The 13278-nt window shown below is 46.3% G+C and overlaps 1 protein-coding gene across 2 annotated transcripts in view; it reads right to left on the bottom strand.

Moving 5' to 3' along the window:
* DSCAM (DS cell adhesion molecule) overlaps positions 1-13278 on the bottom strand; it is a 706002-nt gene that overhangs the window by 81478 nt on the left and 611246 nt on the right. For both annotated transcript variants that reach the window (XM_045036594.1, XM_045036595.1), the window contains exons 12-13: positions 1833-2029; positions 710-806 (exon numbers count right to left, since the gene is read on the bottom strand). In XM_045036594.1, coding sequence (XP_044892529.1) covers positions 710-806; positions 1833-2029 — 294 coding nt within the window. The remainder of the gene's footprint in view (positions 1-709; positions 807-1832; positions 2030-13278) is intronic.

Raw genomic sequence — 13278 nt, 5'->3', positions numbered from 1 at the left:
TGGCACACCGCCCCCAGTGAAGTACGTGTGACATTCCTCGGACAGTCCTGGCGGCCCAAGAACAAAGGAAAGGGGTTGAAGTGCGTGCCATGGTGATGTGGGGAAACTAAGGCAAATGAAAAATTAAGTTCCCTACTGCCTGCAGCCCATTGACAAGTCCTTGAGACCAGCAGAGTGCCTTCCCTCTAGGAGCTCAGCTGCCTCAAGGATGACACTTTGCTGGGGACAAAAGGGAATCTTGCCTTAACATTGTCCCAACCTCGAGGACCCTGTAAGTCTGCTTCCTTTATCTCAACTCCCCCAAGACATACGCTGGTGACCCTACTCCAAGCTTCTGGCCCCTGATATAGATCTGAAGGGGCTCGTGACTGAGGTTTTATTAAACGGTAATAAATGGTGTTTCCTTAGCAACAGCTAGCCCCTCAAGGTCCTGGAAACCTTGCTTCCAAAATACCTTAGAGACTTACTCTATCCTGGACCCCCTCCCAACCTGAGGGTAGAGAACGAGCTACCCCTCACGACCCCAGTGCAGCTCTTCCTGTCCGTGGGTTCTGTCCCCGTGCTTTAATAAAATCACCTTTTTGCACCAAAGACGCCTTCAAGGATTCTTTCGTGGCCATCAGCTCCAGACCACCCCACCACCATCCCCAAACCCCCTCACTTACTGTCCTAAAAGCCGTGTTTTCCCCCAATTTGGTCTCCTTCCTACCTTGCACTGTGAGCTGAATTATTCCACGGTCCTCCCCATAAGAATTGATAGCATGACAGGAGAAGAAGCCAGAATCTTCTCTAACAGTTGGCAAAATCTATGTGTAAAGCAGAAAGAAATCCATCTTATCCAGTAGTATGGAGCCAGAGCAACTAAAAGGACTTTTGATGATAAAAATCTCTCCATTCCTACCCTTCTGGTCCCCAGCACACCCGCACACGTGCACACACACCCCCGAGAGCAAATTATTTCAGTGCAATTGTAACGGTGTAGATGGATAGGTTCGACGTATGTTATCAGTGTCAGCTGGTGCTCGTTAAATTGGGTGTGTAATTTATGTAGGATGCCATGGTCAGGTTGATGTATATTCCATATATATATATATATATTTTTTTTTTTTCTCATGGTGTGTGCTTAGAGTATCCAGAGTACCTAAAGAAGCAGATCTATAAATCCTGCAGTAAATGCTTGGTCCTACAGGACCCTCATTAGAGTTCTCTCTAGAAGGACTCCAGGATTGGACCTGTGAGTGAATCAATATCAGTGTTTCAAACACAGGGCTTTTTTTTTTTCTCTGTGTGGGCTATAGCATCATTCACCCCACCCCCCGCCACTAAAAACACCACTCAGTTAACTACCACTAGTACTAAAAAAAATCTAAGAGACTACAATACTTTTTTTTTCTAGTTTTTGTGGTCCTATGTGAAAGACAGAAGCTTTTCTGTTGGATTTGTCCAAGAAAAGCAAACCACCTTTCCTTAGAAAGCCCATCCAATTTGTTTCTTTTTACAGCATGTTAAAACATGTGCACAGCATAAGATGCCATTTTTCTGGGATTAATTATCATTAAGAGACTCGATTCCTACCTTTTTTTTTTTTTTTTTGGTTTTTACTACCGTTGGGTTCCCTGCCATGCTCATTGTGATTTTATTCTTAATAACATTTAAAGTAAAGCACCGTTTTTGCAGGCTGCTCAGGAATCTTGCTTAAGAAGTGGGGAGGAAATGGTAGTCCCGGAAGATTATCTGCTGTTCATCACCCGCATGCCCCCGCTTAGGTGAAAGGACACGATTATTCTGCCGACAAAGTTAGATGCTGATCCGCTGTGTTCGACGCGGTTTACCTGCAGCGTTGAGATCACTTCCTCTCCCACCTCCTTGGTGGACACAAGGTAACGGGCCATCTCGGGGTTAATGATACGGTCCTCCTTCTCCCAGCGGACGATGATGGGCTTCTCGCCATGGGCTGCGCAACTCATTTCTTTCTTTTGACCCTGAGTGGCTAGGGTCGTATTTGGATAGGACGTTATCATCGCAGGAACTGAAAATCCAAGAAGGACACGACTTATTTGGCAAAGCAGGATTCTTGACTTCCCACCTCAACACTCAGCTAAATCTGGCTTAAAGGGGTGTTTGCTTGAGGGGCGTCTGGGGGGGCTCAGTCGGTTAAGTGTCCGACTCTCGGTTTTGGCTCAGCTCACGATCTCACGATTTTGTCAGTTCAAGCCCTGCGTCAGGCTCTGCACTGACAGTGTGGAGCCTCCTCGGAATTCTCTCTCTCTCTCTCTCTCTCTGTCTCTGCCCCTCCCCACCCACATTGTGCTTTCTTTCTCTCAAAATAAATAAATAAACATTTTTAAATAAGAGGTATTTCTTTGAAATAAAATGTATTCAAGAAACCGCTGAGCACGAATCATGAACAGAAAAGGGGCAAGGTGGCAGAAAAGTGAAACCTGACGAAATGAGCCCTAAGCTCATTCATTCAGAAGTTGCCATGGGATTTCATATTCAGGGGGCGCTGCTCTCTTCCCGGCCCACCGAGGGCACACGTCGGTCACGGAATATAGCCTGTGTCCCCGAGGACACATAGGAAAACAACTTTACTTGCTGAATAGATGGGAGAGGGGGCTTCCAGTAGCAAATGACAGTTTCTAACTCTGATTTTCAACTGTGGAACTCTGAAGCCTTATCGAGCAACTGAGGCTGGGGCCCTGATCGCTGCTGACCCATCCTCGAAGTGACTTCTAGATATACCCACCGTTGTTACAAACTGTCACCGTCACCTGGAGACCCCAGACCCACCCTTCTCCCGTAACATATGGCAGGCCATCTCATCCCCAGCGCACCAAGAAAACAGAAACCTCTCTCTGTGCAACTTCTCAAGTTCCCTGTCTCCCACCTCAAAATTCATCTAAAGACCTCCATTCTTGGCCATGTGCTGGGTGACATAGGACTCTGCTCCCACTCCATACACCACTTAGAGATGCAGGGCGGCACAAAACAAGCATCCTTTTAAATGCGCACGCAGCTTCTAAGAAAGTGAGAGAAGTCCCAGGAGCCTGAAGCAGAAGTGGCTGTTGAAAGGCCAGAGGTATTATGATGTGGGAGGCAGGGAGTTGAAAGTGGGACCTTCAAACCAGGCTGCTCAAAGGGCCCTACCTTCAGAGCGAGGACCTGCAACAAGGTCAACCAGACCCACACAGGGGGAAGGGAAAAGCAAACAGCCTTGGCTTGTGCTATGGAGGAAGAGGAAAAGAAAAGCCTCCCCTGAAAACCCACAGCTGGTCTGCCTCTATGTGGGTTTGGGGTTAAATTCATGCTAAAGGGGCAATACGCTGGTGTTCCTACTTGGGCTGTGGGCCCGAAGATCCTAGCAAAAGAAACACAAACACACCCCAGTGGGAGGCACACTCCATCCATGCCCATTGGATCTCTCCTGGCCCATGCTGGGTCCCGTCTTCTCCACAGCGTACCAGAGTGGGTTGAGACACACCACAACGAGTAAGAAACCTACCGGCTCCGTAGCCTGGACGCCCGCAGGAGAACCCACACTTTGAAGTTTCTCTACAGTCAGCAGGTGTGTGGCAGAGATTAGGAGGCGTGGAGTGGACAGACTAACTGAAGGGAAGAAACACCGTGGGCCCCGCATTTTTATCCTCGCTGGTGGTGAGATCCCCCTTCCAGCACAACTGAGGGGAAGCCAGACTGGCACATGGGCCCCAGCCTTCAGTCCCGATCACTCACTTCCTCTAGCCGCTTCAAGAAAAAAAATTGAATCTTTACCAACAGCTTTTTTGAGGTCTTATTTACATGCCATAATATTCACCTAAGTGCACGGGGGAAAGGGTTTGTCCATTGTAGTAGTTTTCTAGGAGAGCTGAAACAAATCACCACGAGCTGGGTGGCTTCCAACAACAGAAATCTGTTCTCTCACAGTTCTGGAGGCCAGTCCAAAATCAAGGTGAAGGCAGGGCCATGCTCCCTCCGAACTTCTAGGGAAGAATCATTCCCTGCCTCTTCCAGCTTCCACTGGCCCCCACGATCCTTGGTTTGTGGCCACAACTCTCCTATCTCCGCCCACACTCACGTCATGTTCTTCCTTAAGGGTTTCCCCAGGTCTTCATGTGGATTTCTTATAAGGATACCAGTCATTGGATTTAGGACCCACCCTCACGCAGTATGACTTCATCTTAACTAATTATATCTGCAAAGACCTTATTTCCACACGAATTCACATTCTGAGGTTCATGTAGGCATGAATTTTTTTTGGGGGGGCTCATACACATATATTTGTATTATCCAACACACACACACACACACACACACACACACACACACACACACTATTACAACCCAACAGAAGTACATACAGTTGTATAGTTACCACCACATCAAATTTGGTTTTATTTTTTTTTAAAGGAAAATCATTTTAGTAAGTTTATTTTTGAGAGAGACTGGGAGAGAGAGAGAGAGAACAGAGGATGGCAGAGAGAGAGGGAGAATAGAATCCCAAGCTGACAGCACAGAGCCTGATGTGGGGCTCTATCTCATGAACTGCGAGATCGTGACCTGAGCCCAAATCAAGAGTCAGATGCTTAGCTGACTGAGCAACCCAGGTGCCCCAACCATATTAATTTTTAGAGCATTTACATTATCCCAAAAGGATTCCCCTGTCCACTTATAGTCCTTTCCTACTCCCCATCCCAGGCAAACAGTAATCAATATTCTGTCCTTCTAGATTTGCCTTTTCTGGACATTTCCTACAAATGGGATCCCATAGTAGGTATTCTTTTGTGTCTAATTTTTGCCTTTTTTCCCCCACTGAGAATGTTTTCCAGGTTCAGCCATAGTGTAGCATGTATCAGCGTTTTCTCTTTTTAAAAATTTTTTTTTATATATTTAAAAAAATATTTATCTTTGAGAGAGAGAGATAGAGTATGAGACAGGGAGGAGCAGAGAGAGAGGGAGACACAGAATCCAAAGCAAGCTCCAGGCTCTAAGCTGTCAGCACAGAGCTTGATGTGGGGCTCGAAACCACGAACCGTGAGGTTGTGACCTGAGCCGAAGTCGTACGCTTAGCCAACTGAGTCACCCAGGCGCCCTTATCAGAGCTTCTTCTTTTTTGTTGTTGAATAATACTGCATTGCATGGGATTAACACATTTCATTTATTCATTCACAGTTGACACACATTGGGATTGTTTCCACTTTTGGGATATTATGAATAATGCTGCTACCAAGATTTGCATGAAGGTTCTCGCTTAGACCTATGGGTTCACTTTTCCCAGGTAGATCTCTACTAGAGAAACCGCTGTGTCACACGGAAATTCTACGTTTCACGTTCTGACAAACTGCCACATTGTCATCCCAAGTGGCTTCACCATTTTTACAATCTCTGTGTCAGAAGACGGAGCACAGAAGAGGAAATGGGGGGAATGTTTCCCTTGAACCATAAAAGCAGGGTAAAGCTATAGGTGAGCTCCAGCTTGATGATCACCGGCTGTAGAAAGCCCAGCTCCAACCCAGTGCTGCCACTGCAGAGGTGAGGGTGGTGAGGAGGGTTCCAGGAGAGGCTGACCCATGCCATCTGGGAGAATGAGGCAAACACAGGGGATGGAGCTCCTCCTTCTCTGAGATCAGGGCCTGTGAGCAGCATGAGAAGGCTCCACTGAGCTGTGATCCTGGGACAACAGATGGGGACCTTCTCAACATATTCCAATTCCTCACCCCACTGAGGGGAAGGGACTAAAGCCCTGGGAGTTCACCAGCCCCATTCGCTGGTCCAGATAGTCACCAACTGAGGGGCCCTACCCAGACAGAGGGCTGAATGTGCACACCATTTGGAGGGGCCAAAGGGAGACACGGTGTCCCTCTCCAAGGGCATCCTCCAAGGGGGAGGCGCTAGGGGGAGCAGGCAGTAGAGTGGACCACTCCCTCTTATTTGATACTCCTGCCTGCAACTTTGCACCATCCTTTGTCAAGGGTTTGAAGGCTACAGAAAACCTCTGCACAGGATAGGAGGCATGGAACTTGGACATCTGGTGTGTAGAAGGGCAGCTGAAAGGGAAAACTCCCACCCTGACCAAGGGGGAAGTGGACAGGTGCACTGAATATTTGCGCCTGGGGCAGTGCGGGGGACATCCGCTTTCTTGCATGGAGCGTTGTGTGTGATCCCACCCTGCCCAGTGCGCTGTGATGCAAGCTCATTAGAGTGCAGGGGACCACTTTCTGGAACATAGTTATGGGGAGAGGCCAGACCAGCCTGTGAGGCTCTTCCCATATGTCTCCTTATCACTTTCCCTTCAAGCACAGAGTGAGGATTTCGTTTAGAGTGGCACTGTTTCAGAAAACCCCAACCACAGGAAATATATTTATGGGGAAAAGGAAGCAATCATAAATTGTGTCTAAGAACGCTCAAATAGCCCTAAAATATCTACAAAATGCAAACATGTTAGCAGTAGGAGAAACTGGATGCTCTTTCAAAGTCTCTTCATGTTCATGGGCAGAACAGATGAGTATAGTTCAATTACTTTCCTGCCTACAGCAGATTAACATCCTCCCCGGAGACAGCAGCTGGCTATTCCCCGGGTAGAACCAGAAAGAAAAGCGGAACTGCCCAAGAGCTGACACGAGAGATGATGGCGGAATGACACAAATCCCGAGATCATGGTGACCAGGCCCACGTGAGCTCGCAAACACAATGTCTCTCTTCCCTGCACCCTGTGCTCAACATGCCCCCATACCAAGAAGACCATTATCCCATCATCATGGGTTTCCAAATGATGACCCTCAACCATTGAGAAAATGTTCACTGGCCTGGTGTGGTTTGCTTAATAAGAGATAGGACTATTTTAAGTATTCGAGAAGATTCCTTCCCAAAATGGTTAATAAAAACATTTTAAGTGTCCAAGAGGGTAGGAGAAATAAGTTGTGTAGACATTTTATTCATGCAAAGGCGTGGGATGAACTCAACATCTCTCTATAAGCATCCCTCGATGTCTTCCCTTGAAAATAGGCCAGGAAGGAAGGTGGTAGCAACCACTTTCCCCCAAGAGATTTGGAGAAAGAATCAGGGGCACCTGTTGAATACTGGAAGTGTCAGTAGAACGTCGACCCTTGGCAAATGTCCTCAGTGGTGGGGTGCTGGCTACGTAGGATGTATTCAGGCATGCTCATTAATGCATTAAGTCAGGGTCTTTGCCACTGTGAAAAATTCCTTTCTGTGATCATGGTAAAGTCCATATTTGTGTATGTTATCAAGTTACTTAGACATGTGAAATGCAGTTGAGTTTTTAATTTAAAAAAATGTTCTAAGGAGCCAAATTATTTGAGAATCTCCCAAGAGGCTTTCTTTTGCTCCAACAACCACACGATCTTTTAAAGACAGGAATTGGGGGGCGCCTGGGTGGCTCAGTCGGTTAAGTGTCCGACTTCGGCTCAGGTCACGATCTCACGGTCCGTGAGTTCGACCCCCGCGTCAGGCTCTGGGTTGATGGCTCAGAGCCTGGAGCCTGCTTCCGATTCTGTGTCTCCCTCTCTCTCTGCCCCTCCCCCATTCATAGACTCTCTGTCCCCGTTCTGTCTCTCTCTGTCTCAAAAATAAATAAACGTTAAAAAACGTTACAAACGTAAAAACGTAAAAAACGTTAAAAAAATTAAAAAAAATAAAGACCGGAATTGGTTGCCTATTGTAAGACTCACTGGATAAAACTGAGGGCAAAAAATGTGGATAGAAATAGGAAAAATGATTAAAATATCCGAGATCAAGACAGTCTCTGTTATGTCTAACCCATAATTGTCAACTTGTTGCTAAAAAAGACACGTAGATAACAACATATTTGCTCTCACTTGGATGTATGTTGATGTGTGGATTTATCTGGGGGTTAAAGCAAAGGGTCACTTGGCGGCTTTGCATCCACTAGGTCTGTGACAACCATCATGGACCTCACTGTAACAGATGTTGAACAATGGGGGCGTCTGGGGTGAGGGAGTGAGCCAAGGTGTACTGGTGGGGACGTGTGTAATGTTGATTGGTGGCTTCTGCATTTTAAATCCAACACCAGGTGGAGACCTCGGCAGCAACGCCCAGGGCTGCAGGGATTTGGGGCCCTGGATGGGCTTGTTTGGCATCTCAAGCAGACACCAGTGGATTTGTATAGAACCACAGAGGGTGGGACTTAGGAGTTAATGAGTCAGTGCCTGTCCACTCTTATAGATGCTACACCATCAGGCTTGGTTTATTGTTCTGTGGATTGTCTGGATTTAAAAAAGGGATGGAGAAAAAGTTAATGGCAAAGATTAAATGTCTGAAGCTATTACATTTTACATAGTGCCAAGTATTGCGAAACCATCCTTCCAGGATGCAAGGTTCAGCAAAGAAGTCTGATGCATCTGATTCAGCAAACAGTTCCCTCGCACCATTGACAAATGAATGACATTCCCCAATACGTCTTCCTGTTTTACTTCCGTCTTCCTTGTTACTACAAATAAAAGCACCAAGAAACTTTTGCCTCGGAACAACACTGTTCAGTAGGAACAGCCATGTGGTAGCTACAGACACAAGAGTTCACAGAAAGGCAGCTAACGTATTTTATGAGAAGGAGTTGGCTCAATGGAATTGATGAGGCTGATATGACCTATTTTATTATTATTTGTACATTTTTTTTGGAGATCTGGTGGTTAAATGTTTCCTAGTGTACTGTTGGATGTATGCAGAAAAATTTGCAGACCAGAAAAAATAATACCAGCTGTCAAAATGGGCAGGTGGCTGTTGGGGGAAATTCTTCTGTGTGTGGGGGACCTTGTATGAAAGCAACACTTCTAACCCCTCCCCCGAATGGAGGGGCAATGACTAACCTGACTTGAGGGTTGGGGAGGAACTGACAAGTGTGACCTAGTTCCTTCCAGATATCTGTTGGCAGAGGGCACGTGTTCTGATCTACAAACTTCCTGTAGTGAAAGAAGATGTGCCTGAGTGAGAGGTGTGTGCATCTCCAGCCTGGGCAGAGACTGGGGTAAGTCTCCCTAATTCTAGAATGTAGCATCTGCAAACACACATCTTCCAGAAAGCTAGTATCCAACCACTCTACTTCTGTGTCTATCTCTTGCTTGATTCTGAACTCAGGGGTATTATTTTGGGGGGCCCTCTTAAACTGTGACAGTAGGCATGGACTGTTCACCAAGCAGAAATTTCTAGTTACCTCTGGAAGCCCAGGCTCCTCTTTCCCCAGTTTTTAGCAAGAGACATTATTAAAAATATACCCTAATAAAAGAATGTATTTCCAAGTTCTTCTCGTAGTTGGGTGTTGCCAGCTCAAGGCAATGATGCATCCAGGTGTCCTAGGAGTTGAGCTCCCTTTAGGCTTTCTCTGTTTCCTCCTGTGCCAGCCTGACATCAGGGTCTGATACCTGGAGTTCCAGCTCCCATCTTGGACCTTGAGATGACTCGGGAGATGGGAGCCTGGGTCCTTGCTGACACCATGAAGCTGTCATGCCCAAGCTGGCCCGCCTAACTCCAGAAAACATTTATATGAGAAAAAAGCAAACTATTATGTTTATTTATTATTATTTGGGGCTTTTCTATAATAGGAGATTAAGAATTGTTTTGAGCTGACCTTAATCATGGGTCTTGACTCTTTAGGATGATATGGCAGATGTTTTATACCGAAAAAAACAATTTCTTTTTTAAAAATTTTTTAGAGAGAAAGAATGAACGAGTAGGGGAGAGGGGCGGGGGAGACAGAGAGAGAGAGAGAGAGAGAGAGAGAGAGAGAGAGAGAGAGAGAATCTTAAGAAGACTGCATGCTCAGCGCAGAGCCTGATGCAGGGATCAATCCCACGCCCCTGGGATCAAGACTTGAACTGAAATCAAGAGTCTGTCAACCGAGAGATCTACCCAGGCGCCACCCCAAAAAACAATTTCTATTGGATGGCTTTGCAGAGAAAGATACAATGTGCAGCATGTATAGCTTCCAAAGTGATCCTCAGTTGCAAGCTCATGGTTATAGGATGGGTTACCATCAGCCTATATAACACGGTCGTTGCCGAAGTGTGAATCCTAGGTGTGCCACTTGTTTCCTGAGTGGCCCCAGATAGTCACTTAACTACACTGTGCCTCACTCCATTTTGTTCTTTGTCCCAGGGAGACAATGATCATTGAGAGGATTAAAGAGGCCAGCCCACAGCAGGGTCAGTGCTAGATAAGCATATACTGATGGCATCCCCATGTGTCTGATGGCAGGGACTTGTGATGTCTTCAGATGAGGAATGGATGTGGACTTTTGTTTGGGGTCTGTGGTCTGCTCAGGACTTGGGGCACATCTTTTAGCAAAGACATTTTCAGTTTGGGCTCAAATCCATTAACCAAGATTTTTTTTCTCACAAGTGCCAAGTTCGAATTCATGGTAATTAAAGATTCCAGGGCCACAAAAGTGACCTTGAAAAAAAAAATAACTGTGAATAAATCCGTTGTAGGTCCAAGAAGAAGAATATACTGACTTCTCCATTTTTCCTCTCCAAGCTGGGGAGTATGAATCAGAAACTGAAACTCACATATAATTTAGCTTTGAGACATGACCCCCCCGGTCCCTCCAGTCAGGAGCCTGATTCCCGCAGACCCCTGAGTGGAGCACAGGATGGAGAAATTTTGGTGGCAGAGCTGGGTTCTAGAAACGAGTCCATATTAGTGCCTCACAGTGTCAGGGGTGTGTAAAGGCTGCAACGGAGAGGGCTCCCTGCTGGGTAGGAAAAAAGTTTGTAAAATGCCAGACGAGGAAAACAGAGAGAGTTCCCATGGGGATATGGCATTTTATTCCCTGGATCGGGGCGTTTTATCATTTCTCCTTCTCCTTCTTCTCCTTCTTTGGAGAGTGAACCAGTTCTGAAATAAGGGTTTCTGTCTTACCTCACGAGCTGCTATGCAGGGAAGCAAATGCTCGGTGAAGCTTGCTGTTCACCCAGAATGTAATTTCCTATTCCTTAAAAATAAAAACCCATGGAAGAACATGTTACTGCTCCCCAGGAAAAACACAGCATCGCTTTGAGAAGTTGTTTTCTGTTCTTTCCTTTTCCTAGTAAGGAGAGGTTTAATTGCATTCCACATGGGAGCGATGCCTTGACAAAACCACCCGCCTCTGGCTTCTTAATGGTTTGCCCGTCTTCCTCTTCCAAAGATGCTCTCTTTCTACTCACATTTGCCCTTTGGAAGACTGCCCCACCAAAATAGGTATTTAGCTCTGGTGAATAAACTCTGTATTGAGTCACGAATGTTATGACCAGCTCATGTTTCCCTGGTCCACCCATATATTTTCAGCCTTTTAAAGAAATGGTCAAAAAGATTTTTTTTTAAAAAAAGGATCATTACCATGGCTCCTTGCAATGCTAATGTTTGAAGGGATGACCTTTTCACCTGTCACAGTCATGGGTGCCGAGAGATGACAACATATCAGCAGAGCGGTGCTTTTTGCAAGGATTTCTGAAGCGTAACAAATGGATGGGGTACTTTAACAGGGATTGGTACCACGCAGAGGCTGTGGGCAAACCCTGCTAGCAAGGGCAAAGGAAAGCCAGACCAGGAAAGCTTTGTTCAGAGAGTGTGTGCTGTGCGCTTTTCCTGCCAAGTTACCCACTATGGAAGGTGCCATTTTTACATTGTGATATGTTGGCTTGTAGATCTCCATCATACACCACGATACCATCTACTAGCACCTCCCTGTTCAGGAAATCTGTGTTCTTATGGCACAAGGGGGCATCATCTGACCTACTTGCTTGCAGCATAAAGATGCAGGCGTCCGGTGGGGCCTCTGACACTGGCCGGGAAAAGTTGTGCGCACTGAAGCCCAACTCACACTCGTGCGACGTGAGCTAGGTAGCCTGAAGTGTGAACAGTGGGAGAATTTACACCACAGGCATTGGCAAACCCTAGAAATCAGGACTCTCTTCCTTCCCTCCACCTACAACAGTTTTTCCTCTTTAATATAGACCACAAAACTGCACAGGGGAGTGTGTCACTATACTGATGACTTTAAGGAGTGTTCCCATAATACAGGGGGCACTGAGGAGGCGGTGAGTTCACCTGAGAACAGTAACTAATCTTATTCATAAGAGTAAACCCTACCGATGTGAACAGCTCATCACTGTGCGTTGACATGTAATTCAGCAAAGAGTCCACACATATGTTGCTTTTTCAACTCAGGGATACAGAAGAGGGGACGGTCATATTAATAAGCTGCCGATATTCAAGACGAGTTCTAAACATGACTCTCCTTTTTTAATGGCACAAAACCAATTCTAATACATTTTTGTCTTTTTTCCTCCCTCCCCAGCTCTGCTGAAACTAGCACTGAAAAAGGAACAAAATGAAATACCGAGAAGCCTAGATAATGTCTAACTAGACAACCTGCCTGTCATGGTCGTCTGGTTCAATCCCCTCATTTTACAGAGAAGGAAAGGCGAGCCCAGAATAGAGAAGTGGGTGTCAGAGTTTCAGGAGAGGAGTCAACCAGGATCTGACTTAAACGAGGTCTACTCTAGCCCCATCATTACCATCGTCAATAACCGTCCCAACAGAGAAAGTGGCCGATCTTTCTGGGTGCCCAGGACTCCCTCTGTTGGAGCAGACAAGCCCTGTCTCCTGGGGGTCCCCCTCAGTGCCTCCACTCTGTCAGAACAGAGGTGGCAGAAGAGGGTGTGGTCCAAGGATGAAGCAACAAAGCCCAAACTGGAAAACAGAGTCAGGGACACAAGGGTTTATGCTTGGGAGGACCAGGGAGGCAGATGTTGTGAGACATGAACACATATTTTAAACCTACTTCTTCAAGTACATTTTTTTTAACATCCCCCACCTCCCCCTGCCCCCACCTCAACATTTGTCTGGGGAAAAAAATCAAACATACAGAAAGTTGAACAGCCATATACCCACTGCCTGGATTCCACAATGAATATTTCATGTGCAGACTTGAATCTAAATTTATTTCAGTGTTCTCTCATCAGCCAATCAAACTTTACTGAATACAGAATTTTCATTATTTTATTTTAAAATAGACCTGGCGAAAACATGACTCAGTGAGCATCTGGAAGATGGCGAAGGCACTGAGATGGCAGCCTTCTTCCTGAAATCTGCTGCCCTGGGGGAAGACGGACGGCACATGCCTCACTCTGGACTCTGCAGATGTGACTTGAGGTCTGGTGCCACTCTCACATGTGTCATATCGGGAGGAAGAGGTGTGAAGGGGACTCGGAGCAAGGCGCCCGGGCTCCAGCCTCATACTGTCCGGGACATGCTATGAGTGGG

The sequence above is a fragment of the Felis catus genome, chromosome C2 (genome assembly GCF_018350175.1).
Source record: "Felis catus isolate Fca126 chromosome C2, F.catus_Fca126_mat1.0, whole genome shotgun sequence".
Lineage (NCBI taxonomy): Eukaryota > Metazoa > Chordata > Mammalia > Carnivora > Felidae > Felis > Felis catus.
The sequence above is the reverse complement of the archived record's forward strand: the minus strand, read 5'-3'. Positions and strand labels throughout refer to the sequence as shown.